The sequence below is a fragment of the Acromyrmex echinatior genome, chromosome 19 (assembly GCF_024713525.1).
Source record: "Acromyrmex echinatior isolate Ae372 chromosome 19, ASM2471352v2, whole genome shotgun sequence".
NCBI lineage: Eukaryota > Metazoa > Arthropoda > Insecta > Hymenoptera > Formicidae > Acromyrmex > Acromyrmex echinatior.
In genome coordinates this window covers 1784455-1801210 of record NC_141870.1, presented here as the reverse complement: position 1 = coordinate 1801210, position 16756 = coordinate 1784455, and the positions used below count along the sequence as shown (strand labels likewise).

General features: G+C 34.3%; 2 protein-coding genes across 4 annotated transcripts; both read left to right on the top strand.

The window, feature by feature from the left end:
• The first annotated feature begins 4321 nt into the window (after window positions 1-4321).
• LOC105146646 (uncharacterized) lies at window positions 4322-6264 on the top strand. Its single transcript, XM_011057045.2, has 4 exons — window positions 4322-4494; window positions 5058-5314; window positions 5385-5511; window positions 5590-6264. The coding sequence occupies exons 2-4, from the start codon at window positions 5185-5187 to the stop codon at window positions 5831-5833; spliced, it is 501 nt and encodes a 166-aa protein (XP_011055347.1). The 5' UTR covers window positions 4322-4494; window positions 5058-5184; the 3' UTR covers window positions 5834-6264.
• A 618-nt stretch (window positions 6265-6882) lies between these two features.
• AP-2alpha (adaptor protein complex 2, subunit alpha) lies at window positions 6883-16705 on the top strand. 3 transcript variants are annotated; one of them, XM_011057043.2, is made up of 14 exons: window positions 6883-7061; window positions 7880-7968; window positions 8703-8914; window positions 8991-9184; window positions 9268-9499; window positions 9567-9675; window positions 9772-10415; window positions 10481-10612; window positions 10723-10920; window positions 10982-11319; window positions 11405-11673; window positions 11763-11907; window positions 12007-12214; window positions 12299-16705. In XM_011057043.2, exons 2-14 carry the CDS (start codon window positions 7905-7907, stop codon window positions 12374-12376), a joined length of 2823 nt encoding a protein of 940 aa, XP_011055345.1. In that variant the 5' UTR covers window positions 6883-7061; window positions 7880-7904; the 3' UTR covers window positions 12377-16705. The 3 variants fall into 3 exon arrangements, with proteins under 3 accessions (XP_011055345.1, XP_011055344.1, XP_011055346.1); XM_011057042.2 differs by having other exon boundaries at window positions 6883-7192; XM_011057044.2 differs by lacking the exon at window positions 6883-7061 and adding an exon at window positions 7208-7760.
• The last annotated feature ends 51 nt before the right edge of the window (window positions 16706-16756 follow it).

The following is a 16756-nucleotide window of genomic DNA, read 5'->3' as shown; positions in this document are numbered from 1 at the left end:
ATAGAAGATTGCTCTGTTTTTTAGATGTTATTGTTTAAAATAAGTTTGAAATATTTCATATATTCGTAGTCGTTTATATGAATATAATAATGAAAGATAATAATGCTGATATTTTTTTAAGAATAGAAAGATGAAAAAATGTATTAGATATTGTTACTTTGAATAAACTAGACAAGAATAAATTAACAGCTGACAAATTAAATTCAACGTAATTTTCTATAGAAAGTTGCTCCGTTGTTTAGATACTATTATTCAAAAAATAATTTTGAGATATTTAGTTGATGTATTCATGGTCGTTTATGTGAATATATCAATGGTATATTAATGGTAAATCCATTCTGATATTTTTTTTAAGAAGAGAAAAAACGGCGAAAAACGTTCTAAATGTTGATACTTTGAATAAACTAGACCTGACGACTGAAATTTAAGAGAATTGACTTCCTTCCCGTCGAGAAAATCCTCATTGAGGCCAATGTGCTGACTTTCTGATACTCTGAGGGTGGACTTATTTTCGGGTGGACTTATTAAAACAAATAATACATCACACAAAAATGTGGCCTCGCTCTTAGAATTTGTTCATATAAAGATCGCGCGTAGGCACAAAACGAATCATCATTGCCGCGCAACACAGCATGACTAATAAACCCGCGCAATCGTTTCCTTATAAACGACCTCCGCAAAAGAACAATCTCGAAATTCCACAGATCTCGATAGAATTATTTGTATCTATTTATGGCTGATATAAGAAGGATGGAAATAAAGTGATCACAATGTGTGTAAAAATAAGTTTTTATGTAGTAGTTCCTAGTTCCTACAATTCTTCTGATAAAATTTTTAATATATTTAAGACTTAAAAATTTTTTTTGTTTTAAAACACTGTCATAAGCGAGAGTGAACATTCGTGTCGGTAAACATAAACTGAAAACAAAAGGGATGATGTAAGAGCCTTTAACGATTAGATGCAACGGCGAATACAATTTTCACGGTGCTGATCGTTTAATTAGACCGAATTAAAAGGTCGACAAGACATCGTTTAATCGCGGTGATCCATCCATGAAGATTGCAATCGTCATCAATGAAAATTTTAATTGAAAGACATTAACCTAATTTAGAAGACGAAGATCTATTTTTTTAATTTTACAGCTTTTCTTTAAATAAAATTTATAATTTATATTTCATTTATATTTCTTCCTTCAAAATATACCATCGTTTTAGCGCCATTATAATAGCTTTTCTATTCTGTATAGATCATAGAAAGAATGATTTTTGTTAAAATATCTAAAAATTTAGCTAGATACAGATCTGAAAATAAATTTTGTTGGGCTATTAAAATAATTATGTGAAACACTCAAAGCTACTTACTGGAATGTCAAAATATATTATATTACATGATTATTTTCAAATCTATATCTATATATAGGCAAATTTTTAGACATTTCAATAAAATCGTTCTTTCCTGTCAAGATTAAAATAATTTTACATTTTTGACGTTAAACCTTTCCCGAGAGTGTTAAAATTTTTAAATAAAATTATATGCCAGTTTATAAATTGAAGATGTTAATTGTTAGCATTGCCACGTGTAATATAGGCACAGATATCTAACCAACAACTTCAAAAATCGTGAATCAAATTGATGAAATTGCGAAACTCAGTATATAGAAGATGTGGATTCTTACATCAACAATGGCCGATTGGAAATTCTTCCCGCATTGTGTCTATCGAAAATTGGCAATCACTCCGAGACGCGTCATCGAGCCGGGAATATTAAAAAAGACTGTATGCGTCGTCACGAGAGAATTCTTTTACGGTATTGAAACGGAGTCTCGCGATGAGTGACGCCGACGCTATTTCGGCGCCTCGTATCGTCACGAATTGCGTTCTCGCGTCTGAATGGAATGGCAACGTCACTATACGCCCCCGTATTCGTCCATACACAACACATTCGACATATACAGTCCTTTGCCGGTCTCCACATACGCTCATGTGAATTAGAACATCGCCGAAAAGTCTTCTCACGTCGAACTAAGTAAATGAATCAAAGCCATCGAAGGAAGGAACGGAAGTCACAGATACTGATTTTTGATGAGCTAAAGGAAACGTAGGATTGTACAATGAAAGTAAAATATATCAATAAATATAATATAAAATATTACAGAGCCAATGAACGTTTCTCCGAAAAAATGTAGCGACGAAATTTTTAGACTAAATTTTTTCATTTGCCTTAGAAATTTGAAACAACGTTGCTAAACTTTTAAACATGTTTCATTTGAGAAAATGATTTTCGTTACGAGCTCACACAAGGATTTAATAAGAGTTTTAATAAGAGTTTTTTTTAGTATCTCACGTATCTAGTAATAAAAGAGAGGAATAAAAGATGCTGATCTCGAGATCATCGAGGTTGATGCTAAAGTGTGTCAATGTCATCGCTTTTATATCTCCAGGTGAGATTCTTTACGAGGCGACGGACTTCCTCTCTCATTTTTAAAACAGACACCATCGACGAAAACAGACACCATCGATGTGAGAGGAAAGGAAACTTGACTGGTGTGACGTCACCTCCATGAGGTTTACGTCGATCGATAAAAGGCGTCACAGGTTCCTAATATGGATCGAAGATAAGACTGTCGTGCATAATAACCTTCTTGATCAATCTTTCCCATAATTGCGTAAGATTTCGCTACGGAGAACGTCATGATATGTCTTTAAGACATCTAGTTAATGACGTCATTGTTTTAATTAATAACGAATTCAGTTGAACGTACACTAAAAGAAAAAATTGGCTGATGACATAACATTTTTAATTGGTTGCAGCAGCCAATTTTTGGTTGCGTTAGCCTATCGAAATTTTATACTGACATTGCGGATAGGCTAACGCAACCAAAAATTGGCTGTTGCACCCAATTAAAAATGATTTACCATATTTACCATCTAATTTGCTGCAGCAGCCAATTTTTTTCTTTCAATATAAAAATGCGCATTAATGCATATTAAAGCCGTTGTACATTGTAATTTAATTTTTTATGTTATAAAAGTATGAGTAATGATAAGTAATGATGTATCCTACTTCGATATTCAGTAAAATGTTACGAGTGATCGATCAATTCGATCAATTCGTTGTCATATCCTCGACATTGAATCATGAAGAGGTGATCGACGGTCGAAGGAACCGAACGGCAAATGCCTTCGAATGAATCTGGCTTCGGATTCTATGCTCGTCTCGGATTTTGTCAGCTAATAATAGCCCGGTAGAGCGCATACCGTTGAGCTACTATCTTTTCAGCGACGTCAGTTTGCTTGTTTTCCTCGTCTACGTACCGAGCTATGAATAATTGTCCAATCTCTTGCAAACGCAGTCGGGAAACACGAGATACATAATGAAGAAACGACGCGGACATCGCGAATTATTGAGAATTTTTGTTAAAACGTTAGGCACTCAAGAGTGTGTACATGAAAAAAGTACAATTTTGCTGAAATGAATTGAATTTAAAAATTTATAGCTAAGTATATTTTGCTAAATTTTTAGATATAGATCTTTGAGAAAATATAATTTTGGTTGGACTATTAAAATAATTATGTGGAACTCTCAATTCTTGATTATTAGAATGTCAAAACTTTTTACGTTAGTCATCATGCTTGAATTTTCCACAGAATTATTTTGATAGTCTAACAAAATTATTTTCTGTATTCTCTAAAATTTTAGAGTGATTCTCACTCCGAAGAGTGAGTTTAGAGTGAAATCTGGGATCACAGCCTTGCATAACGCATAATGCATAATGCATAAATGCATAATGAGAGTTTTCTACAATAAGCTATTACTTAAGCTTTATGTCCTAAGCCATAAGAAATTGATTGATCATAGTCGATTATTCTCACATTCGGCTGTGAGAAAAAAAATTGTGTGTGTGTGTGTGTGTGAAACATGATTGATCAATTTTTTATGACTTAAAGACACAAACTTAGATAATGACTTATTGTAGAAAGCCTGCAAGGAAATGAACCAATTAAAATCCTTCATTACTTTCCTTTCCATAAAATAAAAGACTGATTGATTGATTTTCTTACGTTTTTTGCATTCTACGTTATGCAAAGATCTATGCTCTGGACTTCACGCTTAAAGATTGAAAATTGAGGTACTCTTTTTCAAGAATTTTCACTCTTCAGAGTGAAGTTCCATTCCAGAAAAATTTAAAGATTTATCTAACTTAAATTTTTAGATATATTTCAGCAAAATCGTTTTTTCCATGCATAAATTCCATTCTTTTTGATGCAAGCCTTTCTACAAGGACGTGAATGCAATATATATATTAGCACGAAATTGTGTAAGACAACCTTATCGTTAATGAAACGAAATTGTTGGACGACACACGCATAGCGATCATGTTGCCATTCTGCAGCTTCCGATCTAACGCTGATCGATCATCAAGTCTATAAATTAACATGGTCAATTATCCAATGTCACCGCCATGAATAAACTCACACGTAACACAATGACAGGTAATCTCGAATAAAGAGTTGTATAATTATAAGCATTCTCTCGCATTAAGTAATTCCTACAAATTCCCACCAAGTTACTGTCGTCATTCATTTCTGCAATATATAATTTAACATTTTTTTTTGTAATGGCTGGATAAATATATATGTATTAATAAATAAAAAAATATCTGATAAAAATTACGCGATTCTTTCGAATATACATCAAATATACATATTATATATTGGAACACATAATTTATATATTTTGTATTATATTTTATACTTACATTTACAATATATATTTTTATATATTTTATAATTTTTATATAACGTGTATTTCTAAATATTTTTATTCGTGTAATAATATAATTTGTTTATTTCGTGCTCGCGTATATAATAATGTGTTGTATTAAATCATGTTTAAAATGCGTATCCTAAATTTTTAAACACGTTCTGTTTAAAACACGTACTGACAACAAAATAAAACTTAATATTTTTGTCTTTTTTTTTTTCAAATAAAACTTGATATTTTTCTTTTTTTTTTTTTTCAAATCATTTTTACCATTGATTGCTTTTTATTCTAGTTATAACATTTGCCGCGAGAGGCGTTAGTGTACAGCTGATTTTTCACCTGAAATCTGAAATTGATCACCAAAGATTGGGAAACACGTGGTTACATCGTTACGTGTGCTACGTCAACCAACATCGAACATGAGGAACAATGCGAGGAATGTGAAAGATAAAGTTCGAACTGATAAAGGTGATATTGAAGATAAACATCGGGAGAAGAAATTCGACAAAAAGAAGTACAGATTACAGAAGTATAGCAACAAGTATAAAAGTATGTGTACGATGTACGCCACGAATAGGTTAAGTTTATTGTTTATTTAAAATTTGCTTCCTTGTATTAGTTAATCAATGGGAAGAGAGGAGGAAGAAGGCTGTGTTACGGGAATATTATAAAGAACTTAAAAAGGATCAGCAGAATTCCGCGGGAACGTCATCAAATTTAAGTAATACATCCAAAAATGAGACTAGGTATGTAAAATACTTGGAACCTATTCAGAATCTACAACTTGAAATCTAATATTGATCAATCTATTCGTATGTAAACAGCAAATTGAAGAAGAGCAGTGCTTTCTTTAAAGCTAAACGGGAATATCAGCGGAAGCAGCAAGAAAAAAAGAACAGGCTAGAGAATGCCATTCGTATAAAGGCAGAACGAGAGGAAGCCCTGAAGAAGTATAGGGAGAAGAAATTGCAAAATTACAAGGTATTATCGAAGAAGACGAAGAAGGGACAGCCTGTCATGAAGGGCAGAATAGAAATGTTGCTGGAAAAAATACAGCAAATAACGTAATATACAATCGTCTCTTTATCTTTGATTAGACTGATTCAGGATATGGTCAAAGTTTCACTACAAATTCTTTGAAGAACTTTTGACCAATTATAAAGATTAAGATAAAGAAACATTTGTAGCATCATGTTGACTGTACTCCTAATCACACCATTGTACAATGGAGCATTAGAAAAATAGTAAAATGTTTTCAATTTGTATATGATGTATATTGTATCTTACACAATGTAATATGTACAGGATGTTCCAACAGTGACACATGTTCTTCAAATTTCATTAAATTTTTTCATACGAGATCGCTTCCATATATTTATAGTATTATCTTTTATATAACTACTATTTGTAAACTAGAGTGACAATTTCGTGTGCAATTACTCATTAAATTATAATGAAGTAAATAGGAATGAAGTAAAATAAATAGAATTATTAAAAAATTATTTAATTCCTCGCCTTATTTAATTCTCTCAAAATGATAACGTCATTTACTGATCAACATAATACTTTTACAAAATAAGTTGCAATTCCGAATTAAATGTATCTGAAGTGAAAAAGTATTCATTTAATTCATAATTGATTCTTATATATATCTTTATTCTCACAATAAGCTTTAAGTCTTAAGTCGTTCAATCAAAAGATTGATCACAGTCAAATATGAGAAGAATTGACTATAATTGATTAATTTCTTATCATTAAAAATTTAAAGATTAGATAATAGCTTATCGTAGAAAGCATGAGACTGTCTTAAGATGTCATGATAAGAGAATAGCATCTTAAGACGTCGCACCTTAAGACGATCTTAAAATAAGAATCAACCATGAATATCAGTTTACCATATTTGGCCAAATCAATTGATTATTCCTATCGATGCGGCGACTCTTCGCGTTCGATCGCGGACCCTTTTAACCTTTCGCATTCAATCCCGAGGCCACGGACGAAGCGAAGAAACTGGAAGAAACCGTGGGCTTGAACCGGCGTGCCCTTTCGCGGCGATCAATCGCGGGTGACCGCCTTGGCGGTTCGAAATACGAAATTCCACGCGCCAGCGTGGATCGCGCGTGCGCGCTGGCATTTTGACGGGCGGCCGTCGCTCGTCGGACGACACGGGCTAGTCGACGGTTGCAAATGGCGACAGCCACGAAGTCTCTGGCACGGGCTCGCGACTAGTTCCACGCCTACCGTGCGTCCCGCGAGCGAGCTGTGCGCCGAACGTAGCCCCAGCGCCCAGAGATCGGTACGTAGCCTAAGTGAACCCGGCGACGTCGTGGGTCGCGACTCCCCCCCCGGCCGCGGCGAGAGGACTCGCGGCAACTCGCGGCGCCCTTGGAATCCCGGCGGATCCACAACAGCTCACGCTCGACGAAGGTACCGTCTTCGTATCGTCTCTTCTTCCTCCGAGATGGTTCTCTCCTTCCTCGATCGATACGTCGCCGCGCGATCGTCTGCCTTCCCGGATCCGTCCCCCCGTCGATTCCGACGGTCGCGTCCGGTACGTGTCCTCTCCCCCCTCCCCATCTCTCCTCCTCGCTAGCCGGGACGGTCTCCGGGTGCCGCATCGCTGTCAAGAATCACCGTCGGAATTCGCGGTGCAGAGCCGCGTCGCCGACTCCGATCACTCGACGAATTTAATAATTGTGAATACGACGATTTCAATCGCGTTTCTTCCGAGTGGCTTCGACGGCTGAACTTTATATTCCGGAGCTCCACTCGGCGCCACGTACATACGATATTCCGTTTCCCCGATTAGCACGCTCAGAGAGAGAGAGAGAGAGAGAGAGAGAGAGATAGACAGAAAGAAAGAGAGAGAGGGGAGAGAGAGAGAGAGAGAGAAGAAGGAGAAATTAGTTTTGCGATTGTAAAAGACGGCACGTATAGAAGCGCGCGGCGATAGGAGCGATCGCGGCCGTCCCGTCGTTGCGTCACGTCGTTTTCAGTGAGCGAAACAAATACCAATTACAGTATATCTGCGTCGGAGCGCGATCTCTAAGCGTCTCAGATTGGAGGGGAATGAACGTCCGAGTGTTCTCACATAGCTCTCGCTCTCATTCACAGGTAATCTTGAACAGAACGAGGCAAGATGCCGGCCGTCAGAGGAGATGGTATGCGTGGATTGGCGGTATTCATATCGGACATCAGGAATTGTAAGTAACCGTTGTGTGGCAGTGTTCTATATTTTTCCATCAATAATACTCACACTTCACATTTAATTGCTGGATTATATAATGTGATTGTCGGCATTGTAAATCATTCCCAATTCATTGCTATTGTTCCTTCAAATACTGCTAATCTTGTATTTGATGTTATTAATGACATTTTATTCCTCGAGTGATAATGTGCCATTGAAACTGAAATTGTATGTGACGTGTTTAACGTTGTGAGGAGCAGGAGAAAGGGGGCGGTTCTGATATAGGCCTATCTTCTTGTGATATAGCTTGACTCTCAATATCAATCTACCACACATTAGCTAAACGTTTATTAAAAACGAACGCTGGTCTTCTTAAGATATTTATAGAAGGCACAATTGTATAGTTTTATATATATTTATGCATATTATTTATTTATATAATTTATATCCACTTTTCTGAACTGAAAAAGATTGCTCTTTATAAGTCATTTGGCAATTATCATTATTTTTTATATCGAGTTCTGCTGATGTATTATTTTGATCCATATGTATAATAAAAAATCCTTGAATATTTTTAGCCAAAATATAAATGAGGATATTACAATAAAAAAGTTTTATTCTAATGCATATTTTATTTTTTTGTCACAAACGTACCTTATTATTGTATTATATAAGATCTGTTTGTATAAAGGATGATAGATACACTTGTGCAGTCTTTTCTTTTTTAAAACGTTGTACTAATGTTACTAGGCAAAAGTAAAGAGGCAGAAATTAAGAGAATTAACAAGGAACTAGCAAATATACGCAGCAAGTTTAAAGGAGATAAAACACTCGATGGATATCAGAAAAAGAAATATGTTTGCAAGCTGTTATTTATTTTTCTTCTTGGCCATGATATCGATTTTGGACATATGGAAGCTGTCAATCTACTTTCATCAAATAAATATTCAGAGAAACAAATTGTAAGTAAAACAATCGATCTGCAATATGCACAATAATGTAGCGGATGATGTCACTATCTAACTCATATAATTCTAGGGATATCTTTTCATATCAGTCCTAGTGAACACTAATAGTGATCTGATTAAGTTAATCATACAAAGTATAAAAAATGATCTCGCCTCACGCAATCCAATTCATGTTAATTTGGCGCTGCAATGCATCGCTAATATCGGTAGTAAGGAAATGGCGGAAGCCTTCGGCAATGAAATTCCAAAATTGCTTGTCTCAGGGTACGACATATTGTATTTGCTTTATATAGCCATGCTGAGCTTATATCAGATATTCGTTGAGTTTTCAAATATTTGTTCTATAGAGATACCATGGACGTTGTGAAACAAAGTGCTGCGTTGTGTCTACTGCGACTATTGCGGACAGCTCCTGATGTCGTACCTGGCGGTGAATGGACGTCGCGTATAGTTCATCTGTTGAACGACCAACATCTGGGCGTTGTAACAGCCGCAGCATCACTCATAGACGCTCTCGTAAAAAGAAATCCCGATGAATACAAAGGCTGCGTTAGTCTTGCAGTTTCGAGATTAAGTAGAGTACGTTACTGAAGTAAAAATCGTACGACAATAAGAATATTATTTAACATTTTTTCTGCGATTGTAGATTGTTACGTCAAGTTATACAGATCTGCAAGATTATACGTATTACTTTGTACCAGCCCCATGGTTATCTGTCAAGTTATTACGTCTGCTGCAGAACTATACACCACCAGGTATTTAATTCCACAATACATGAAGTACATTGTATGTAGAAATACAATAGGATATATTGTAGGATATATTTATTTACGGAATTTATATTTTTGCAGCCGAAGATCCAGGTGTGAGAGGCAGATTAAACGAATGTCTAGAAACAATATTAAACAAAGCTCAAGAACCACCCAAGTCAAAGAAGGTCCAGCACTCAAACGCGAAAAATGCTGTTCTCTTTGAAGCCATTAGTTTAATTATTCACAACGATAGCGAGCCGAATCTCCTTGTACGAGCATGCAATCAGCTCGGTCAATTTTTATCGAACCGAGAGACCAATTTGCGATACCTGGCACTCGAATCTATGTGCCATTTGGCTACTTCAGAATTCTCGCACGAAGCCGTAAAGAAACACCAAGAAGTAGTCATATTATCAATGAAGATGGAGAAGGACGTTTCTGTGAGACAGCAAGCAGTAGATCTATTATATGCCATGTGTGATAAAAGCAATGCCGAAGAGATTGTTCAGGAAATGCTAAATTATTTGGAGACAGCTGATTACTCGATTAGAGAAGAAATGGTCCTTAAAGTTGCGATTTTAGCGGAAAAATATGCAACCGATTATACTTGGTATGTTGATGTTATCCTAAATCTGATTAGGATAGCAGGCGATTACGTATCCGAAGAAGTTTGGTATCGAGTTATTCAGATTGTTATCAATCGAGATGATGTTCAGGGCTATGCTGCGAAAACCGTCTTTGAGGTAAAATATATATTTTTTCCTTTTGTAAAATTATTCCGACATTTTGTATGTGTTGTATGTTACAGGCGCTGCAAGCACCCGCTTGTCACGAAAATATGGTTAAAGTCGGTGGTTATATACTTGGAGAATTTGGTAATCTCATAGCTGGCGACCAACGATCTTCTCCAGCTGTTCAGTTTCAACTACTACATTCCAAAGTAAGTGCATATATTTTTATTTTTGAAAATTGTTCATATATATATATATATATATATATATATATACACACACACACACACACATATCTACATATGTATATCTCTTACAGTATCATTTATGCTCTCCCATGACTCGAGCATTACTACTTTCGACGTATATAAAGTTTGTCAATCTGTTCCCCGAAATACGCAGCCAGATCCAAGATGTCTTCAGACAGCATAGTAATTTACGTAGCGCAGACGCTGAGTTGCAACAAAGAGCATCAGAATATTTGCAATTGAGTATTATTGCTTCAACTGATGTCTTGGTATGTAACATGTAACAATTAAAAATATGAATATTCGTCATTGATATATCTGTTTCTGTAGGCCACCGTATTAGAAGAAATGCCAGCATTTCCCGAAAGGGAATCCTCCATTCTTGCAGTTTTAAAGAAGAAAAAACCGGGTCGAGTACCAGAGAATGAAATTAGAGAAAGCAAGAGTCCAGCGCCAAACACTAATCATCACACTGAACCTCCTCCTGCTGCTGCTACAACCGTGACAGTTAATAATTCTTCTGCTGATTTACTAGGCTTGTCAACTCCACCTTCCTCGCAACCGTCTAGTAATACAGGCGTATTGCTTGATGTTTTGGGAGATATTTATAACATGCCAAATAAACTTGGTACTACCAACGGCACCCAAAATACATACAATCCTAAAAAGTAAAATATATTATGCGATGAGAAATTTTTATATAATTATAATATTGATATTTGTAATAATTATTATTCTGATTGTATTTTTCAGGTTTGTTTGTAAGAATAATGGTGTTTTGTTTGAGAATGACTTGATACAAATCGGTGTAAAATCGGAGTTTAGACAAAATCTTGGACGTGTAGGTCTTTTTTATGGAAACAAGACGCAATATGCCTTGCACAGTTTTCAACCACAACTATCTTGGACAGATGAGAATCAAGCAAAGTTAGCTGTACAAGTAAAACCTGTTGATCCTATATTGGAAGCTGGTGCTCAGATCCAGCAAATGATCAATGCAGAATGTATTGACGACTATAATGGTACGTTATTATTATATTTTTACAAATTTTTAATAATTAATATCAGAATATATTATTGTTCCATTACACGTAGTATTTCCTATTTATAGATTCGCCGAGCATGATTATCTCCTTCATTTACAATAATGTGCCACAGAAGATCACAATGAAGTTACCATTAACAATTAATAAGTTCTTCGAACCAACAGAAATGAATGGGGAATCATTCTTTGCAAGATGGAAAAATCTTGGCGGGTATGTGATATGATTGCAATACAATTAAGGGGGAAAGAGAGACGTGAGGTTTTTTTAAATAGTTCCATAGATTGATTTCCATATTAAATTTATTTTCAGAGCGAATCAACAACGATCACAAAAGATTTTCAAAGCGCAACAACCTATGGATCTGACACAAGTACGCACGAAACTACAAGGATTTGGAATGCAACTGCTTGATGGCATTGATCCGAATCCCGATAATTTTGTCTGCGCTGGTATCGTTCATATGAGGGCGCAGCAAGTGGGTTGCTTGTTACGTCTTGAACCTAATAAACAAGCCCAGGTAATGTTCAATTCTTGAAAGATTCAATATCGTAATAAGCATGATAATTTGTGTTTCTATTTAACTGCACATTTCTGCTTGCAGATGTTCCGTTTAACAGTACGTTCGAGTAAAGAATCGATGTCGGTAGAGATCTGTGACCTGCTGGTGGACCAATTTTAAACGGCCTAGCAGGCGTAAATATTATCGAAAAATTAGCACTACGTCGTGAGAGGACATATCATTATCGAACGATGATGTCATCTCGCGTCGTTCAAAAAGATATTGATGGTTATTTGTTAAGAAATATTTGCGTTGTACCCAAGCTTACACTCAATAACGCTCTTATCTAAGATCTATATCTTCGTATAGGTAGTTTCGTGTCACTATATATCATTTTATTGAAGAGGCATAAGTTTGAATCAGGATTATCGAAATTAAGTACTGAAAAAAACGAGGGATATGTATATGAACTGGCTATGACAGACAGTATTATCTCATAATCGAGGATACTAAGGTGTGGATCTGTTTTGAATGTGTCTGCATCTTATATTACAATCTACAATTTAAGCGGATGAAGCGAGAATGCGAAATGGAGAAAGACAATGAAGAAGCTAGATTAGCTATGGATATGTACGTATTGTAGAAACACTCGAGCCGCATTATAGAAACAAAGCATAAGATTTTTTTACTGAGTTTTATAATACAAGTTTCCCTCCGTATCGTTGCAATTTATATAGTTTCAAAACATAGATTAATCACTTCGATTATTCAGAGTAGAACATCTCTCTTTGCACATCATTTTCTTTTATATCGTTTTGTACCTATGCGTCATGAGTTTTGTTCATATTCACGAATTGCTTGCATTGATATTTTGCCATGAGATTGCCGCGTGAGCGAGAGTAGATTTGGGCACAATGACAGTAGTTGTATAATATGAGCTGTTTATCTAGATACCCTTATATTTAACGGAGCTGCGAATTAATTATTGTGTACAATTAATAGTTTATATTTAATTGTCTTTGTCCTGATCTTGAGTTTGAATAATGTCTTAGATTGACCTAGATTTTCTGTATCATTGATATTGATTAGAGTATAAATCCATGGCTGGTCATTTCTATGTTTGCAAAATGAGATGGGAGGTATATCGTATTATAGTATATTATTATTAAAAATTAAATGTCTACAGGTTAATTATTTGTAACTATAGAAGTACATTTTATTATCTTCGGAGTCTTTGCGTAAGATGTATATTTAGTAGAGTGTACAACTCTGTACAGATAATATTTGAAGTTAATAATATGTTGATTATGATAATAACAGTGGGAAGAGAGCAGCTCTAATTATGATTTAAATATCGCTTTATAATGATCGGTGACGTGTTACCGATTTTGTAAAGTCTTACACAATTGTACATATAAAATTGATCACAAATGGCTATAAATATTTTCAGGATAGATTGCGCTATTCATAGCCATACAAGCTCAAATTTGTTTCTTATTCTTCAATTATGTTTTATTCTTCAGGAAAGTAAGATGTATATTTTTCATATTCATATAGTGTAAATTCATGTGTCTAATGTTCCCATTATATTTCTTTTCTTTTATATTATAGTGTATTAGCTGTATTTTAATTATAATAGGTCGAGAGAACACGGCGCTATCAGTTTTACGACTTGATTTAATGAGATTTTATTATCATCATTATTACCTTCTCTCCCTTTTTTAAATATTATTCGTCACGATAGAATATTTTACTATTAGATATATGATTATAATTGTCGTTAAATCATAAGCAATGTGAAACGAAACATGGGCGTTTTATATTTTCATTTCTCTCGTTCTTATAGAACAGTTAACATTTCAAATTGTTAACAGTATAACTTTTTTTCTTATCTAAACTAGGTACAAATTGTTATAAAATTTAATTATTTTTTTATTGCGATACTGACGTATAATCCAACCTAAAATTATAATCTATAAATTGTTATTATTAGAAAGAAATGAGAGGATAACAATTTGCTATGTTATACCATTATAGATCTTTTTACGTATAAATGTGTAATATATATGTAAAATTGATATAATTTGTGTTTTATATATTAATGACATTTTAAATCGCAGTATTCTTTTAATTGTTGGATAATTAAGATACAAATTAAAATTAAATAAAAATTATTTTTAAAATCAAGAAAAAAATGACAATAAAAGAAAATAAATTTTTCCATTGTAAACAATTACATTGAGACAATTATCCCAACGTTTTACATGTTCAAACATTCCTTTATAATAGTTTTCTTGTCCAAGGTCTGTGAAATACTGTAGAGCTGTGATCTTTGATGTCTTTATCCTTAAATCTTTTTTCTCTAATAAAAAATGCTGACCAAAGAGATGGAAATTTAATGGAACTAGATCGAAATTATGTGGCAGAACAGAATTTTCCACTTCCACCTATATTTTAAAGTCCAATTTGAAATGAAAAAATATCGTAAAAATTTTTTTATTTCTAATTATATATGGATATATATATATATATATATATATATATAAGTTTTATATATATAAATAAAAAAAAAATATATATATATATATAATATGTATAAAATACACTTTAAAATATCTATATTTACATGAATTTCTCTCTATTCAAACTATATTATGAATATTTTATAATTTTTATTGATTTCCTGCGTACAATAATCGACTTTTATTAATGAATCTCATGTGTGTTTTGTGCGTCGTTTTATGTGTGGAGTTTTATTTTTCGAATTTTATACATTTAGAAGAATTGACAAACTGATTAACGTGGACCCTCGACCAAACATTGACCGCCAGTCATGGATTTTGCGAGAAAGTTTGATTATATTTTAAAAACAAAGACAGTCAACGATATTTATAATAACGATATATCTCCTCATTCGTACTATTATATAGAGTTCGCGTTTATTATATACTATAGAGATGAGAATCGTGTTGCGCTTTAGATTTAAAAGGCCCACTCATGATCCTACGATTTACGTAACAAAAGACTATTGCGCGAATCTAAGCATTCGAGCTATACGTAAAATTAAATATATTAGAGAAATATCACGCGAAATTTATGCAGATCGATAGATCGTGCGTGGGCCGTTTCACATTCAAATGAAAGTTGCGTTAATATATATAATATATACATACCTTTATATTATAAATACATAAATTATATATATATATATATATATATATATATATATATATATATATATTAAGAGAAATGTGTGGCGACACACGGTTGTTAGATTATCATGTGGCGATGCTCCGATCTGCTGACGATCGAAGCCGTCGGTACGATTCGATATTTGACTACAATATGTGCTAAATGTTCGAATAATTCGAATATCTCGAATATCTATCCGCGTAATTCGTTGTTATCTGTTAGAATTTTTTGGTAAACCGAATTACTCACAATATCGTGTAAAGCGATGTGATATGAAAGACCTCGTTTTTATCGCGTATCACATTAATGCCATAAAGCCTATCGTCTTCTACTCTAAGATTCCGTAAATTATTTACGAATGTCGAGATATTCTAATATTCGGATATTCAATTCGTGTAGTCTTAAAAATACTCGTCTGTTTACACACACATACGAGAGAAATTAAAGAAAAAAAAAGAGTGTCTGACCGTTGCGCGGGAATATCTACCTTTTCGCGCTATCGTTTGTGTCGTTGTCTCCTTTTCATTGCGGTCTAATCGTGTACAGATTTAATGTAGAAATTTACTAGACCTATCGCGAACAACTGCCGAAACGGTTGATGAGCGCGAAAAAATAAAACGAGCGTAGAGAGCAGATCGCGACTGATTTTCGGCCACGAGTTGCCTCGCTCACGAGTTGCTTGCGGACGAGCGTATTGTATGATAATATCATAGTAGATTGCGACTTTCGTCTTTGTAATTAACGATGTTCATCGTATTTATTTCCTCGTGTAGCATATGCATGAGTGTCGTCCCGTGTGGTTTTTGACCATTGTGACTTCGAAGTCAAATGTTAATGAGCGTATATTGGTCTTGATCTCCAGCTACGATTAGCTAGTGTATTTACTCTTTTTCCTGACGCGCAGCAAGTTTCATAGGATTTTTCGTTCTAGTTATGCACGTGGCACATCGTTCGAATACACGTATTTTTTTTTACATATATATATATAATGAATTCGCCATTCGATTTAATATTCATAGAGTTCCGAACCTCGGGGAGTTTTCACGGAAGTTCAAAAAACCGCAGTTTCTACATTTAATCTTTACGCGAGAAATCTTTAGTCCCGTAGCATGCGTTCGTTTTCGCCCTTCTTTATCTCTTCCGAGTACCGCTCTAGCCGATTCCTTACGCAGAATAAATCGTGCAAGCGTCCTTTCCTGGATCACTGATTTATTTTGTATCATTTAGCTTTGTATGTACACATGTACGTTTATAAGACATTATTGATTTATATCATAAAATAATATATATACATAAATATTATCTCTCATATAAAAATGTGCCTACTTTACCTGGCTCTTCATTCTGTCATTGTTTTAACAATTTTCT